Source organism: Motacilla alba, chromosome 2 (assembly GCF_015832195.1).
Source record: "Motacilla alba alba isolate MOTALB_02 chromosome 2, Motacilla_alba_V1.0_pri, whole genome shotgun sequence".
In the NCBI taxonomy this organism is placed as follows: domain Eukaryota; kingdom Metazoa; phylum Chordata; class Aves; order Passeriformes; family Motacillidae; genus Motacilla; species Motacilla alba.
The window spans coordinates 132323266-132340770 of record NC_052017.1 but is presented as its reverse complement, the minus strand read 5'-3'; the positions used below and the strand labels follow the sequence as shown (position 1 = coordinate 132340770).

The 17505-nt window shown below is 38.3% G+C and overlaps 1 protein-coding gene across 1 annotated transcript in view; it reads left to right on the top strand.

Annotated features, from left to right (window-relative positions):
• The window catches only part of DPYS (dihydropyrimidinase), a 28877-nt gene extending 22493 nt beyond the window's left edge, over positions 1-6384 (top strand). The window contains exons 8-9 of the mRNA XM_038129121.1: positions 4568-4775; positions 6279-6384. Coding sequence (XP_037985049.1) covers positions 4568-4775; positions 6279-6353 — 283 coding nt within the window. The 3' untranslated portion in view covers positions 6354-6384. The remainder of the gene's footprint in view (positions 1-4567; positions 4776-6278) is intronic.
• Positions 6385-17505: the final 11121 nt, after the last annotated feature.

Here is a 17505-nt window from a genome sequence, read left to right as displayed (position 1 = left end):
TAAATAATTCTTTATTTTCTCTTTACATAATTTTGATCTTTTTCCCCTTGTAAACGCTTCAAGATCTTCTCTAGTCGTTGAATAGACTAATTTGTGTCCTTCTTTTTTTGCATGTTTTTCTGCAAGCTATTTTTTCATCACTGCTTCTCTTCTGCCCACAGCTTTTCATGAATGTTCACTTTCATTCTGTATCAGCTTGGAACAATTGGTAGGACCAGACTGGATAATATTGTTGACAAATGAGCTACTTACCATAATAAAAAACTTATTTTGTTGTCATTGTATACTCCCTTAAAATGATGAATTTTAGAAGATATGATTGCATGAAATAAATACCCCATTTCTTCAGATAAGTCACTTTGATCACCAAAGTCACCAAACATTAACTTCCTGCCTCTTCTTGCATCTCTTTTTATCTACAAATCTTCTCTATTCATATGACTACTCAAAGGTAATATTTATTGAAGATATTTTTTAAGAGGCTAGGAACTTTATGAATAGTTGCCTGCATATTTTTGCATATGCAGTTACAGCAATTCCTCAATATAAAGTAGGCCATGAGGTTTTTAATCCACATTATAGGCTTATAGCTAGCATTTTTACACACAGATTTGAAGACTTTCTTCTATTTCTTCTATTTTCTTTATCCTGTTCTTTGCTTTTCTATTTAATAAAACTCTTAATTTTGTTATAAATGAGTGGTGACTCAGAAAACACAGAAAGGTGAAAGATGTATTTTTTTTTAGATTTTAGAAAAGCGGGTTAACAATATGTAGAGATCAAAGGTATCTGAAGGTGATGAGAAGAGGCAGCTTACAAAGGCTGTCCTCAGCAAAGTGGCATTTCTCACTACCCCCAGCTCTGAAAAGCTCAGAGATGCTGGGCTATAAGCATTGAGAGAAGTTACTTACAGCTCAGATACTCACTCCTACATAAACTGGTTTTCTTTGGCTGCTGTCAACAAAGCAGCTGTTTTCAGTTACAGACTTTATTACTATGTTTTAAATTAGGTAATTAATTGATTATAAAATAGGTGTCCTCCCTTTACTGAAACATTTTAACAGCTATTCTTCCCTGAGGGCTGTCATCTACAGCATTCCTTCATATTTTGGTCTCTGAAATTTTTAAAGAAATCTGGGTGAGGTATGTAGCTATTTCCATTGAATGTAATTAAATCCTTCATTTGCTTGCTTATGTTACCTTGAAAATTAAAAGGACAATACTCATGATAGTCCAAGTTTTGGTTCTAGAGCTGATGCAGCTTTATGTCCAATGCATTATGAAAGGTATAAGATCACTCTAATATCTAATGGTTTCCCTTCATCCATACCCCCCTCCTGCCCGACTGTATCTCACTGTTTGCTGTTTCAATCTCTGACTGAAGCATAGAAATATTTGTTGAGATGAAAACTGGTCCCTCGAACTCCTTAACAAAGTTTTAAGTCATAACTTGAATTGACTACTTGTATAGTCTTGAATTTTACCCTATGGGATGCAGCATTAGTCTAAGCTGCTAACTCTTTTTTAAGAGTTACTTTAAAAAGTAACTTTTTTTCAAGTTTCAAGCCACAGTCTGCATTTTATTTAGTTGCAATACTCTAGGAGTGGCTGTGAAGTCCTTTCTTACGTAGAGCATAAATAAATACAGTACTGCTTGTCACTGAATCTTCACACAGAGCAAATCTGTTAGCTGTTCTTAGACTAAATTACTCTACATTAGTTGGACAGATGTATAGTGGGGAAAAAAGACAATTTCAGATGCATGTCTTCCTCTTTGGTACTAGAGGAATGGTAATGTATATATTAATAGCTTCAAATTGCTTTGCAATCCAGCTGTATCAAAAGCAGCTGAAGTGAACTGCATGGAAACACTGATGTGAGTAAGAACAATATAGGACCTGATGTCTTTAGAGTATCCTCTTTGTAAAGGAGAATGTTCTTTTAAGTGTTGAAGTAATTGTTCTGATCTCTGCTACCGTTTGGGAAAAGGTTGTTTGAAACAAGAGCCACTGCAATTTATAAGCATAATTAGATAATTTTACAAGTCTTGTTTTAAAAATACAATACAAATTTTTGAAACCTGGAGTCAGAATCTGTTCTCATGCTGAGTAACCCCTTATGTCAGGCATCACTTGGGATGCTGGAGACAGCTGTTAGGCTGTACACCACCATGATGGCAGTCTTGGTTTCCTGGATTATTAGTGGATCACAACTGTTTTTGCCGTTAGCTGAGAATAAACATCAGAACTTTGCTAAGCTGCCTGCTACTGAAATTGGTGCTGCAGCTGTAAACAACCTGTTGCATAAGGTTGCTGAATTATGAGCTTCAGACCCAAACATACCATCTAGTTCTATTTGGTTGCTTGCTTGCTACCTGAAACTTTTACTGATATTGATAATGTCAAAGGGTTAAATCACAGGCAAATTTTGGTGATTTCCATCAGGGAAAATGCACTTCACCTTCAGGAAGGGCAGTGTGATCAACAGCTTGTTTCAACAGAAGAGCTGTAAATGAATTCCATTGAGGTTTGTTGCTGAGGCAAGCTCTGGAAATGTGTTTTGTCCTATTGCAAGGTTTAGCTGTACAAATGGATATTACTTCAAAATGTGCCAACTTCCATTCAATTTGTATTTTTAAATGAAGGACGTACTTAACTCTGAGGCGTGGTTACCTCTAGTGATCTTGTTCTACCACATTTTAACAGCTCACATGTTGATGAAGGATCTTGCTTATTTTTCTGTATTTCCTCAAATTACCCTCTCAATTTTTCTTATCATGTCCCGGTGCTGTTGTGCAAGTAGGTAGGATATATACACAGAGAATGTTGAAGATCATTATATTACAGTTGTTCTTACTTTCTGTTCTAGCAATTGGACCCATATGGGTAATGCAATAAGCTAGAGGAATATGTTCAGAAACTCCTAATAGGGCTATTATAACAACCATGTATAAATTTGTTTGACAGCATGCAATAGGACCCGTGAAAACAAGAGAGGTTTGATTTTTCCCAAAGTGAACCTACAAGGTGATGCTGATATTGGTGAGCAGGCATGCATAAGTTTTCTATTCAAGGTGTGTTGTGTAAGGCAAAGTTTTTACCCCTATGGGTAGAGTGATCATAGATGATATTTACATATAAATATAGCCTTTGAAATGTTGGTTACCACCAAGATTTAAATGTAGCCCTTAGTAGAACCAATTACTCTTAGTTCACCAGAATGATATGAAAGGAAACTAAGTATCCCTCCATGAATTCTTTTTTCCTCTTCATATGTAATAATTTTGAATATTTAGTATGATTGTTTTTGAAAATGGCTATGCTTCAAGTAAGATATAGATTTTTGTGTTTCTCATTTTGATAAGGATATTGAATAAAGTTTTAAAAAAAATCTTCTCCAAATGGATCAATATTTTAATCTATTAATATTTTATATTTCTTTAGACCTTGATAATTCCTTTGCAGAAAGATGTAGTCTCTGGAATAATATTAATGCACATATATGCATTATAATATATGCATGATAGATTTTTTTGTGGTGTGAGCACCCATCCTGGAAAAAGCCTGATTAGTAGCCAAAAGCATGAAGCTTCTTTCTTTTCAGAAACTGTAATGTTAACTATAATGTTGTTAATGACAATAAAAATATAAACTCTCTAAATAATATATATAATCTGTAGCTTGCATAGAGGAAGTTAATAAAATAGTTAACTGAAACTCAAAGTCTGTAATTGCAGTATATAGTAAGTAGCTTAGTAGGGAAAATGGACAACAAAGGAAGTATACACAGCCTGGACTTCCAGACAGTAATGCCAGCTCTAGCATTGGCTCTGCCTTTAAAGTAGCCATTTGGGGTTGGAAAAATTGTCTAGAAAATATAAAAATCATATAGAATGAGGTCTATATATACATATACAATCATTCAAATGAGTACTGTTGAAGTCTGAAGTTCTAATTTACTTAATACCCTTGGAGGAATAGTATGTAGAAGTGTGATGTCATTATTATTTAGCAGCCTTAAGATATTTGGGCTGTCAGTCATTGAATCAATCAAGCTCACACTAAGCATTACCAAAAAATCATTACCATCTACTGACTTTTCAATGAAATGGTCTTTGTGTTATTTGTGAGACTCAATCTTTGAAACATTTCAGCCATGCTTTTCAAACTTGAAATTGCAAGTCATTCCAGCTAAAAGGTCAGAGCTTTTTCTGATCGAATTGTGCATAGATATTTGCTTGACAAGGCAAAATAAAATAATGTTATCCAAAGAAAATATTACAACCTGGGTTTTTTTCCACTAATCTCCTTTGTAGTGGAAAATTTTGCATTTAAAGGCTGCTGAGTTCTGTCCTTTTGACTCCCTCTTCATTCTTTTGAAATGCAATTACTGTTCAATGAAATGTTATTGCTCTATCCTATTTTTACAGCTGCTCTCTGATGTACTGTACAGGGCTGTAGTTAAATAATGTTGCTAAATTTTCTTCCTATATCAATTTAGCAACATTTTATAATGAAGTCAAATGCACGAATCGTAGTAATTTTTGCGTGTTGTTTTGCAAACACAGGACAATATCTGCAAAGACACATCACCAGGCAAATAACTTCAATATATTTGAAGGAATGGTCTGCCATGGAGTTCCAGTTGTGACAGTTTCAAGAGGCAAAGTGGTTTATGAAGGCGGAGTTTTCAATGTCACAGCAGGAGAAGGCAAATATGTCTCCCGTCCACCATTCCCTCCATATGTCTACAAACGAGTCAGACAGCGGGAACAGGTTAATTAAACTAATAAATCTCTGTAATGCCTTGTACAACATGAGGATAACTAGTTCTTGGGAAAAGAAGTTTGGGGATTCAATGGTAATTTTCCTTACTAATCAAAATATGCCAAGGTGGGAGGAAAGGAAACAAAGCACTCAAATTTTATTGCTCTTTTTCTTACAGAAAAATATCATAGACTAGTTCCTGCTCTTACAGTAGTCTGTCCAGCTCATGAACTAAGCCTCAGTACTTTTGAAAATAAACATGTCCTACTTGCAATAAAAGTGGACAAAGCTTTGATTCTGGGTAATCTAACTGCTACATTTCATCACTGATTTCACTGAAAATCAGAGAGCCCAAATTTCATATGCAGGAAGAAATATTGCATCAAGGAAGAAATAAAAAATTTTCTAATTCTTTCATGGATCAGATATTTTGAGCTAAACCCTGCAGAGCGCTGAACATTTTGCTGTGTTCCTGCAAGAATGTGGTAAAACAGAACATCTGCAAACGGCACTGCTGGGCCAAGAAAGATAACCCTGTTTAAGCTTTTGTTGTCTTCTATTTTTTAAAGAGAAATATTTCAAATTTGTAAAGATTGGCTTTTCAGTGCCTATTTACTGTACAAGCATCCATTATGCTTTTGCATCCTTAGCATACTGTGAACAGTAAAGCATACCGAGCAAGTACATTTTTAAATGACCTCCTGAATCTGTGGGATTAATTGCAGGATCTAAAAGCTGAATCCATGTGAAATAAGGTCCAGTGAAATGCCCCCAAAATAATTCTGTATATTTCTTTCTTCTGTTGTCTTGATGGACTGAGAAGGGCATGTGAAAGTGGCTGAATGACACCTTCCTCCAAAGAACACAATTTCACAGGATGTAGTGAGCTGCCTGCATGTTCATACACACAGTACAGTATCAAACCTAAACTAAGCTGATAGTTATAAGAAATTTGATAAAGTCACAATTCTGAAAGACTTCCATGAACGTAGTGGTTTCCATTTCCCATCAAAGCTTGAGAGCATTTTCCCTTAACCCAAATATCAATTGCAGCATGTCTTCAGAAGTGATTTTTCAACCAGCTCAGCCTCCTGCAGCCAGCAACTGGAATAGTGAGTGATAGATATCTACGCAAGGCAGAATTTGCTTTGTTTCACTGATACTTATTTACCTCTCTTACCTGATATATTAAAAACATCACTGGAAAATGTGAATACTCTAACAAACAGAAGAATCCATAAAATGAGGTGGAACATGTTGTTTTTTCTTAAAAAATGGATTTAGAATTGGATTGTTACAGTGTTGAGCAGATTTACCCACCACTGATAAAAGCTGAGAACTGAACAGCTTAATCAGAGTGCAAGAGATCTTTTCCAGAGAAAAGTTAGATGAAAGTATTGGGATGCATTTCATAGAAAGACAGATCATCATAGGACTTCTATTTCAATTTTGTCCAATTAGCAATTGCAAGAGAAGACAAAATAGTGAAATATTTAAAACATTTTATTGCAGGTATGTCAGCCTGTTCCTGTCAAGAGAGCACCATATACAGGCACGGTCTCAGGAACATCTGTCACGCAAAAATAACAGGCTCATTCCCCAGTTTTGGCTGTTGCAGGTAACCACCTCTTTTGCTTAGTAAAGACTACTTAATGCTTCTCTGAAACTTCAAGAAAACAACGGGTTAGCTGGCTGTCTATCTGGTGACAGGCTTGTCTGAAATAAGCCCTCTCAGAACCTGAGTTGTCTTGGTATCTGTAAATACGACAAAAAGGCCTGGCATCCCAGGCATGGAGATCCTCGTTTTGACTGGGACCTAATTTAAAAAGTTCAGTTGAAAGAAACTGATGAAGTTTGGCTGTTAGACTGAGACATGGGTATGAAGGCCCATACAAAACCTGAGTTCAGTTAGCAACAAGAGCACAAAATGAAGCATGACTGTTTGACTTGCAAACTTGCAAACAGCTTGATGTGAAAAATTAAATTTTTATTGTCCCTGTGTTACAGACAATAACCCCCCAAAAATGTTCTGTTTGGGTTAAGCTGGCAGTTTTGTTTTGCAAAAACAAAAGCTGTCTTCACAAAATAGAAGCTCCAGGGAGACCTTAGAGCAGCGTTTCAGTACCTAAAGGAAGCCTATAAGAGAGCCGGAGTGGGATTATTTTTCACAAGGGCATGGAGTAGTTGGAGACGGTAGAATGGCATTCCACTGAAAGAGAGAGTAGGTTTATATTAGATATTAGGAAGAAATTCTTTACTGTGAAGTTGGTAAGGAACTGTTTATCCAGAGAATTTGTGGATGCCCCACCACTGGAAGTGTTCAAGGCCAAGCTGAATGGGTATCTGAGCAGCCTGGTTTAATGGAAGGCATCCCTTCCCATGGCAGAGGGGCTGGAACTAGATGACCTTTAAGCTTCCTTCCAACCCACACCATTCTCTGATTCCACAAATAAAGGTGCTGCAGGCAGTGCCAGCAGTGTTCGAATTAGTGTGAGCTCATCACTGCTAACAGGAGTAACACACAGCATCTCCCTGCTCTCCTGTGTTCACAGTGGGTAACTTGGTTATTGACAACCTTTGTAAATGCCCTGGTGCTTGGCAGATCTTTCTGTGGGCAGAAATCAATTAGCTTTGTTTTCTGGGTTAGTTTTCTGTTGCCTTGGTGAGTTGAAGTGTCTCTTAGAAGAACCAAGCAAAGATCAATGCAGTGCATCATATGAGTGGGGTGAGGCAGCTGGGAACAAGGACTAGTGACAGCACCTCCCTCTCCAACTGTTTAACAAGCAGAGGAAATGCTTCAGGTAAAGGTAAAAACCAGGCAAGTCCTTCAGCAAGCACGGCTGAGCCATGCTGCTGTTGTGTGCCAACTGCAGCTGAAATGTTGTCTGCTGCAGCAGGGAAGTTGATTAATATGGGCTGGGAGAACAGTGAGTGACTGGAAGCATGCCAAAATCCAAGCTGAAGTTTTGGGTGCATATATGTCTCAACAATGAGATTGGCTAGTTTGAGAAATGATTTCCCAACAGGTGAACAGAAAGCCCCAGTTTGTACCTCAGATAAAATGAGTCTGTTCTTAGTGCTAATTAATATGGGACAGGAACAAACCTGCTATGGTAGGAGGGTGAAATTAACTTTTCCACATTTCATGGTATCATTCTTTAAAGCTACCTTACAATGAACCTCATCCAGGGCATCAGTAGAAGCAACAGAGTGCAGTATCCTATTTGTTTTTCTCTGTCCTAAGGGAAAAGCTTTTCTAATAGAGAGGACTAAAGGCTAAAGCTTCAGAAGAGTGAGGGAGCAATAATAATTCTTTCTAGCTCCTAGCACTCCTCCATTATTACCTCTGAGTGACAAATTGCAAAGAAGAGATTTTCTTTTGAAAGATGATATTGTATTGTCTTTTTCTTCTCTGTAGATAAAAGCAAATGAAAATGACCTTTCTGCCCCGACCAGCAGTTCCTTCTGGGTCCAGCAATCAATCCACAATCAACTTCTCAAGAGCCAACATGAAACAACAGTAACCAATAAGCACTATACTTGGTTTCCTACAAAAAATTGTCATTGGAATTTATCTTTGAAAACACTTTTGCTGTAAGAATTGGAAAATTACTTTTAGAAAATGGAGTAATAATAAAAAAACCCTATAATTATAATGTGGCAACAGTTCTGTGCATTCTTAAAATAATGTAAGTTTTGGGATGGTATTTCTTAATGTTTATCTTTAGAAGGTATCAGCTACCCAATAAAATAAAATCAATGAACAATGGTGTTTAAGAACACTTTTAAAACTCCTGCTCCGTTGGGTCCCACTAATTTTATATGTCAAGAAGATCTCTGTTGTGCTTGGCAATGCAGAGAATTCTGAGAGAAGGTGCTGATTTTTTTTTTTTTTTAATTTTCTCTATCTGGAAGGGGTCAGTACAGAAATATGCTGATTTAGAACACTCACTATTTTGAAGCTGCTTCCCCATCTCCATGTCACTATCTTTAAAGAACTTTATATGTTTTGTCCCTGCCAACTGCACCCCAAGCTTTTTTTTGGTGGGTTAAGCTATTTCCCTTGTTGAGAAACAAGGGAAAATGGCAAACCTATGCCAACCATACTTGTGAACTCACCTACAGTAATAGTTTGTGTTCTGGCTTTATGGAGAGACGCCCACTCATCACCTGAAGGCTTATGAAGTGAGATCACCAGAGTCAAAACATAATGCATTAATATCAAAAAACCCTTTTAATTGAAAATTAGGTTTTTCCCAATGTAACTAATACTTTGTTTTTTTGTAGGATAGGATTCCTAATTTAAAAAGAAATCTCTTTTGCTCAATTTATCTAATTTCCATTTTCAGAGGTTGTTGTACTTTCAGAAGCACGATTCTGCTACCATGTCTAGATAAATTTTGATTTGGAGAACTGGAATGTTGTTTAAAATTGCACTTTCATATGTAATAGCTCTTCTTTTTAAGCAGCTACCACTGGGAAAAATTTAAGAGAGTGTCATGGTTTAATCCCAGCTGGCAGCTAAGTCCTACGCAGACATTTGCTTGATTTTCCCCTCCCCAGTTAGGTGGGGAAGAGAATCAGGAGGGTAAAAGTTTGAAAACTCTTAGGTTTGGATAAAGACAGTTTAAATGGTAAAGCAAAAGCCATGCCCACAAGCAAAGCAAAACAAGAAATTCACTCCCCATTGTCAGGCAAGTGTTCAGGCATCCCCAGGAAAGCACTCTGAATGTTCCCCCTGCTTCTTCCCCCAGTTTTACATGCTGAGCATGAGCATGTGGTCTAGGGCATTCCTGGGGTCAGTTGAGGTCACCTGTCCTGGCTGTGTCCCATCCCATCACCTTGTGCATGCCCAGCTCTCTTGCTGATGGGATGGGTGAGAAACAGAAAAGGCCTTGATGCTGTGTGAGCGTTGCCCATTGATAATGAAAATATCCTTGAATTACCAATTCTGTTTCCAGCACAAATCCAAAACATAACCCCACACTAGCCACTCTGAAGAAAATTAACTCTACCCCAGCCAAAAACACCACGGAGAGAAACAAAGCCAACACAAAATCACCTGTACAGTCAGTTGGCTGTCGTGTGTGTAGAACCAATGAAACCTGTACTGTGCAACCCACAGGCCAAACAGGCACAGAAAGTGCTGTGTATTTTAAGACACACAAAACACATTAAGTACACATTAAGCATATGATAATTACTATTATTTTTGACAGTGGAAAGCAGACTTGCAGTTCGTGCTATATTCATAGGCATACTGTGATATATGAACTTTTATGAAAAATAAACTCCTAATAGGTCAGTAGGTCTTGTGTCTCTAAAGAGAAAAAGAGGATTTTCCTTTTAAGATGATGGAAGATAGTCATGGGTATGGTTGAGAAGCTCCTATTTCTCAGGTTTATCTTTGGGGTGGCAGACCAGCAGAACCATCAATCCAACACTATTACAAGGAACAGAGTTCACTGCTCAGTACAGACTTCTGTACTGTCATGCTCTGCATCTCAGTTTGTTTTCCAGTCTCCCTTTACAATCAACAGAGGAAGAGACGCTTCTTCAACTTTTTTTTGTCTCTGCATCAAGATTTAACACAGGTTAGATGAATCTGTCTGGAGCTGTTCTTTGGGATGAGGGGGGCAGTTTCCTTGCAATGCTGGTTTGTCTCCATTGATTATCTGCAAAGGTTATACAGGCTGTGTAACTGTGGTGCAGACTTCTACTCTGCAGCTGCCTTCCACTCAGCCCATCTTCGCCTCTCAGAACTGGAACTTTCTTGTATGAAGGATGCCTGCCCTTTCTTGTGTTTTGTCTCATCAACAGTGCAGGTCAACCACGAATCCTTTCTTCCTCATTACTATTGGACTACTACATTGGAAGAAGAGCAGAAATTTTATAAGAGTAATCTCCAAACTATGAACATGTATTGTCTATGGAAAAAATGTATGATATTTTTAGATTTCCTACTCATTTTTATTAGATTAGAAATGCGTGAGCTTCCTCCTGTATAATCAGCAAAGAATTTCTGTTCCCTATGTTTGTACTTACTGCTCTATATCATGGACTATTCTTCCTATAGGGCTATACTATTTTTTATTTAAGAAATACCTATTTTTTAATTCCAGTGAGTCATAAATATTGTGCAGATGAAAGAAATTACCTGCATATTGCAAACTGAGATTTACACCAAATCATCTGCTGTATTTTTGCATCCGGGGTGCAACAAACTATTGAGCTTGTCAAGTTTGTTATATTTATGAATATTTGTTTTGCCATGACACATGCTGGCCCTAGTACCTGAATCCTGCCCCAAGCCACAAGGTTCCAAGTAATAGCCCTTGAGGAGCTGTGTGACATCAAAAGAATTTCAACTGTGCTGTTCAGGCACTCATACTAATGTTGAAACTGTCAGATTGCAAATCTCTGTCATCCTTGTTCTTTTTCCCCTTACATGGGCTAAGCTATAATGGTGGGAACTTCATAGGGATGTAATTTTGGGATTGCCCAGGTCTCTATTCCAAAACACCAGTAAGGAGTGACAGCAGAGCCAACAGAAGCATGGGATTTTTTAGTGGGCATATAGTTTGGGATTCAATGGGATTACAATTATGTCAGCACAAGTCCTGAACTGGAGCACTGGAAAAAGCGCTGACAGGTCTCTCAGTTGTACCTCAGTCTCCAGACTCTGACGAGACTTCTGAATTCGTTCTACAGTCTCATCCCTGAGCTATCACTTGCTCATTACATTCTCAAGTTGTTGCTCTGTCTGTTCTATAAATATTGTGCTAAGAAAACAGATGCCACACACCAGCTTGGAAAGGTGGTTTAGAGATGACTCCTGCAGCCGACACAGTTGTCATGAGCCCTTCATGGGAAAGCAAGACAATAATTGCTTTCCCAGATGTTTGAATCCTATCTCATTTAGCCGTAATCCTCAGGCTTCTCCACCACCTACAGAGAAAAAGGTTTGCTTGTTTTGACTCTTCCTTCAGTCTGTTGGCCACTCTGATTGCTTTGAGAGCTGATACTGCTGCATTAAAACCCTTTTTCTCTGGAGAAGTTTCTGTGCAGAGGAGCCAAGGAACTGTTTTGTCAAGACTAAAACACAGAACATCCTTGCTTGGCATTTCTCCTTGGAATGCTACTGGTTTCCATCTCTTGATTGTATGGAAAGGTTTTTTGTCACAGGCCCCCAACCAGATGATAATTAGCATTGATGCCATCATTCCAGAAGGCTGATCAATTGCAATATAATATAATATAATATAATATAATATAATATAATATAATATAATATAATATAATATAATATAATATAATTATACATTACATTATATTATACTACATTACATTATACTACATTACATTATACTACATTACATTATATTATACTACATTACATTATACTACATTACATTATACTACATTACATTATATTATACTACATTACATTATATTATACTACATTACATTATATTATACTACATTATATTATACTACATTACATTATATTATACTACATTATATTATACTACATTACATTATATTATACTACATTACATTATATTATACTACATTACATTATATTATACTACATTACATTATATTATACTACATTATATTATACTACATTACATTATATTATACTACATTATATTATATTATATTATATTATTATTATATTATATTATATTATATTATATTATATTATATTATTATATTATATTATATTATATTATATTATATTATATTATATTATATCAATCATATCATATAATATCATATCATATCATACTTATTAAGAAACTCATCCTCTTACAGATGGTCTGATACAGCTTTTACCTAATTGATCAATCAATCCAAACACCATCCAATGTCCAGTTAAGAAATCACCCTTTGGTAAACAAATCTCCCTAACACATTACACATGTGCACAACAACAGGTGCAGCAAGTAGAGATAAGGATTGTTTATCATTCTTTTCTCTGATCTTCCCACAGCCTTCCCCAGGAAAATGCCTAGGGAAGTTGTGCCTGCTGCTCTCTATGGAGAGAACTGTGGCTACAAAGCTTGAAGATTCAAACACCTTGTTAAAGTAAGGAAAAAATCTGTTAACCATATTTTCATCTCTCTCCCCACCCAGACAGAAATTTGGGATCTTTAGTATTCTGTTCTCCCTGGTTGTGTGGATTCCAGAGGCAGGAGCAGAAAAGCAATTTGGGAGATCTGATCCCTGATTGCACAATACTGCTTTCATCCCCATCATTGCCAGAGAAAGCCTTATGTGGACGGTACGTGCTTATTGCTGGCACTGAGCTCACCACCCGTGAAACTCACGGCTGTGGTGCAAACACCCACACCTGCAGCACTTCTCTCTTCAGCCTGAAGCATCGCAGGTGGATCTGTGCAGAGCAGCAGCCGTGGGCCCTGTGGCTGCGCTGGGCCACTGGAGGGCAGGGCAGGTACAAGGTATCAGCCGTGAAACGAGGAGGAAGGTTCTGCCACGCACAGCAGCGCCCGTGAAGCGAGCTCACAGCTTGAAATCTGTGCCCCTAAAGCTGACAGTAACATCTCTGTTTTCAGGCTTTATTTTATCAGCATCAGAGAGTGATCCTTTTGATCCTTACTCTCCACTTTTGCGATGTAAAACAGAATAGGAGGAAAAGCTTTGATTTTTCCTTTTTTTTTTTAGCTGCATCTCTGGGCTATTTAAACTGCGATGAAAGCAGCGAGTCAATGTGATAATATTGACAGAGCAGGGGTCACAGTGACAGCAGTGATAACCCTTTGCACACCCAGCTGCTCACATGAAATGCTGCATTGAGGAAAAGGAAGAGGAAAAGAAGCCTTTAGCTTGGCTTGGCTTTAGAAGCCAGCCAGTTTTGGGAGTATGGGGTGCTGATAAAGAGAGGTCCATAAACAGAGCTGCTGAAAGGAAACGTCCTTGTTTGTCAGGAGGGTCAGGAGCACTAGCTTGTCTCTCTGAATTACCTTCACAAGACAATCAGGTCAGCCTTTCATTAATTTTACAAACCAGATTTGATCAAATTGGAGGACTTTTTACAGTAAATCAAACAACTCCTCCACTCGTAATAGACATTTAAAAAGGAAGTTGAGTTCTGCTGTGAGGTGAGAGAGGGGTTTTTGACTGAGTCAAAAGCCAAATCTGGATTTCTCAGACTCTTGTTCTTAGTGCTGAATTTGTTTCTGACAAGCCCTAGAGAGTAATTCAGAGACAAAGCCCAGTAATATGATATTAATAGATATTAAAAATTTCTATTACACCAAAAAATGAATAAAAATCCTTAATTTCAACTGCACTTATAGTTCCCTTGTGGTCAGCAGAAAGAAAAGCATTGTATGCTTTTATGGATGAGAAAGAATGATCTGTTGGAGGTGAAGAAAACATACTAAAAGAGGAAAGAAGGCTATGAATAACAGAAGAAAAGAGCCAAAATAAAATGTAGGAAATCGGAGGAGAGGGTAGGCAAGAAGAGGAACAGAAATAATTGTGTGGAATGCTGGTTTTTATTGTAATTCATAGACTTTCTTTTTTTTTTTTAAGAAAAACAAAAAACTGAATCCTGTGGTTGAGGGTTATGGTTAGCAGAGAGGCCAAGGAAATAGCTGAACAACTTGCAGAGGAGACAGCTGAAGATAAACAAACCCTAGACTTCCCCTGCTCATGTGACATAAACAAATGGAAGAAACCAAAAAGAAAATAAGATCTGGAGAGAATGAGAAGTGTGTCTCTGTGTAATTTCAGGGGAGTGACAGACCTGCCTTTTCATCTGTACAGCTAAAGAAAGACACTGGGCAGCTGAAGGAATAGGTCTAGTACTGTAGGACAGGGTAAGAACTGTCCTGCTGCTAAGATAAAACTCAATACCTTTGAGGCATAGAAGGTGGATTTGGTTTATAAAAAAAACTATTAAAAAAAGCTGCAGAATGTGCCATTTTCCCTGATAAAGCAGGTTTAGGGAGATGGGAGGGAGAGCAAACTTATCTCCTTTGCCTGCCATTCAGGTCATGTTCAGCATACAGGTATGTATGTGCAGGATCACAGAAACAAAGTGTGCATTAATCCACTCAAGTATGTGACTCTTGTCTGAGTCTAATTGTAACAATATTTGTCAGGTGGCACCCTTGATGCTGGCACAGCATATTCACAAATTCAAACAAGCTTTTGCTGTGCATATTTAGTATTTTTCCTGAAATGTGCTATGCTAAAGTCAATAATCCCATAATGGCTGAGGCTGTCAGGCAGCTCTAGAGATACCTGCTCCAGCTTTGCTGCTCTGAGGTGCTCAGAGGCATACCTAGTGGCTTTTGAGTATCTCTAAGGCTGGAGATTCTGTAACCTCTCTGGGCCTCCCATTCCAGTGTTTGACCACCTGCACAGTAAAGAAGTCTTTCTTGTGTTTCATTGTTATACCAGTCAGCTTCCTGGCTTTTATGTTTGGAAGCAACTACCCGGGGAAGTTGTTCTATCACCTTCCCAGAGATTGAGATGAGTCTAACAAATCTATGGTTTCTCAGATTTTCCTTCTTGCCCTGCTTGAAAATGGCAGTGATATGTGCTTACTTCCAGTCCTCAGTAATGCCTCCGGATCACCAAGACCTTTACAAAAAATCAAGACACCTTTTAGGGACATGAACCAGCACCCTCAATACCCATGGATACCTCTCCTCATGTCTCATGGTGTTTGAGTGCTCCTGTGTGTTTGAGTGCTCTCTGACTACGAGGGGTAAGTCTTCCTTGCTCCAGCCTTTCCTTAAAGTCTGAGAGGTCTATGGCTAAAGACCAGCCTTACCTGCAAAGACCAAGACAAAGACCTTGGGCTTTTCCATGTCTTCTGCCACAGGTTTTGGGGGATCAAGCATCTAGGTAAAATATTTACTGGAACTGAACATATTGTACAGAACTAGTTACCCAAGAAGGATTGGTTTTTATCAGTTTGAAGGGCAAACTAAGCAATGTTTAATTGTCTTGACAGGTAGTGGGGGGAGTGTCCACATTCGACATTGGCTGAATTTCCTTAAGTAAATGAAAAATACATACATGGCATTGTCCTGAGTGTACTATGGAACTCAAAATCCTAACAGATTTAGACATCTCTCCCAATGATTGACCAACATCTGGGTCATTTTGATGAACCATTTCCATGGGCTGCAAAGCTTTCGTGTGCTCCTCATAGAACAAGAGTGAAAAGGTTTCTGAGTGGCAACACCATCAAACAGGACAGGCAAGACATTCCAAACCAAAGTTTTCCTCCTGATGATAAGTGCATGGTGTTTTGTGGCAGTGCTGTCAATCAGACTTGCCCCCATATTTGGGCTTCTCACCAGCTTGTCCTCTGGCATTAAAAGGAGCACATCCAACTCCTGCCAGCAATTAGTCAGAACTCTGCCAAAAATATTTAGCTCTTATTGACATGTAACTCTTCCCCTTTCATCTGCAATGATGACACACAAGAGTGTGATCCTCTTATCAATAGTACCTGGACAGCTATTCTGTTCTGTGCGTCCAAATTTAGAGCAACCTTCTAATTGCTTCTCCCTCACCAGAATGCTGCTTCTTGCTACTGGTGCTTGACAGTAGCACCTAAAATACAAGCTGACATTCTGCTACTATTCAGGGCTGCCCCACTTTAGCAAAAAGGACACAGTCAGGCCTCTCAGAGACATTCAGCACAACCCTCAATAATGCATGGCATTAATCCAGCACCATTTCCCAGAGACAAATTGTTGTCACACCAGCAACCTGAACCACCTGCATGCATGGAGAAGTGAGACTTTGGAAGGCGCAAAGAAAAACAGTCTTTGTGTTTTTCAGTGGTTTAAGTGCAAAATAACTTCTGACACTTGCTGCTGGAGAGTTTTAAGTCTTAATTCATTCAGATAACAGAGACATTGATCAATGGCTGTCCTGAAACCATCCATGTATTATAGAGAAAGAGAGCAGAATTTCCTATTATTCAGACTAAAAAAGGAAGTTGGCTGTGGCTGAAAATCAGAAATACACTGCCTGTTGGGTACATTTTTTAGCTGTACATTAAATCTCTAAAGCTACATAAGTCATCCCTACATCTTTAGGCATTTTGCATTTACTCTTGTATCATATGAAGGTCACATCAACAATGTTGGTTGAATAGATGAAGCACTTCAGTATTGGCTCAGTTTAATTGCATTGAAGTAATTGGTGCTTATGCAACATGATTAAGCCCATTTTTGTCTCTTCTGCAAGCTTCCTCAGTCTGCAAGATTTGAAACATTGTTCACCTCTGCTTACATGCCTCACCCTTTAAAGATACCTTGTTTGCCCCCACCACACCTGATTCCTGTCTATTCTAGCTCTTGTGACCATTCTCACTTCTACCTGTTACCTGACCTCTCATGATTATCAAAGGCATCAAACAATCTGCACTAGTGATACAGTCTGTGGATATGTGGAAGTGGGGACTAAGACCAAGTAAGGAATTCTGGGTGGGAGGCTAGGTAGGAGACTAGAAACTAGGGATGGCAAAGATCCAGGCTAAAGGCTTGAGACTTCAGAAATAGATAAAAATGTCTAGAAACATCTAAGTTCTTGGCCATCCCAGAAGGCAATGGATGCACAGCCTCTGCTGTGTCTGGCAAATGTGTCTGGCAAATTTTCTGTGTCTGGCAAATGTGAAGAAGACAAACCTGCTGCTGCCATGACATCCTCTGTTAGCTCAACCCAAAGAGGTTTCTGGTGTAGA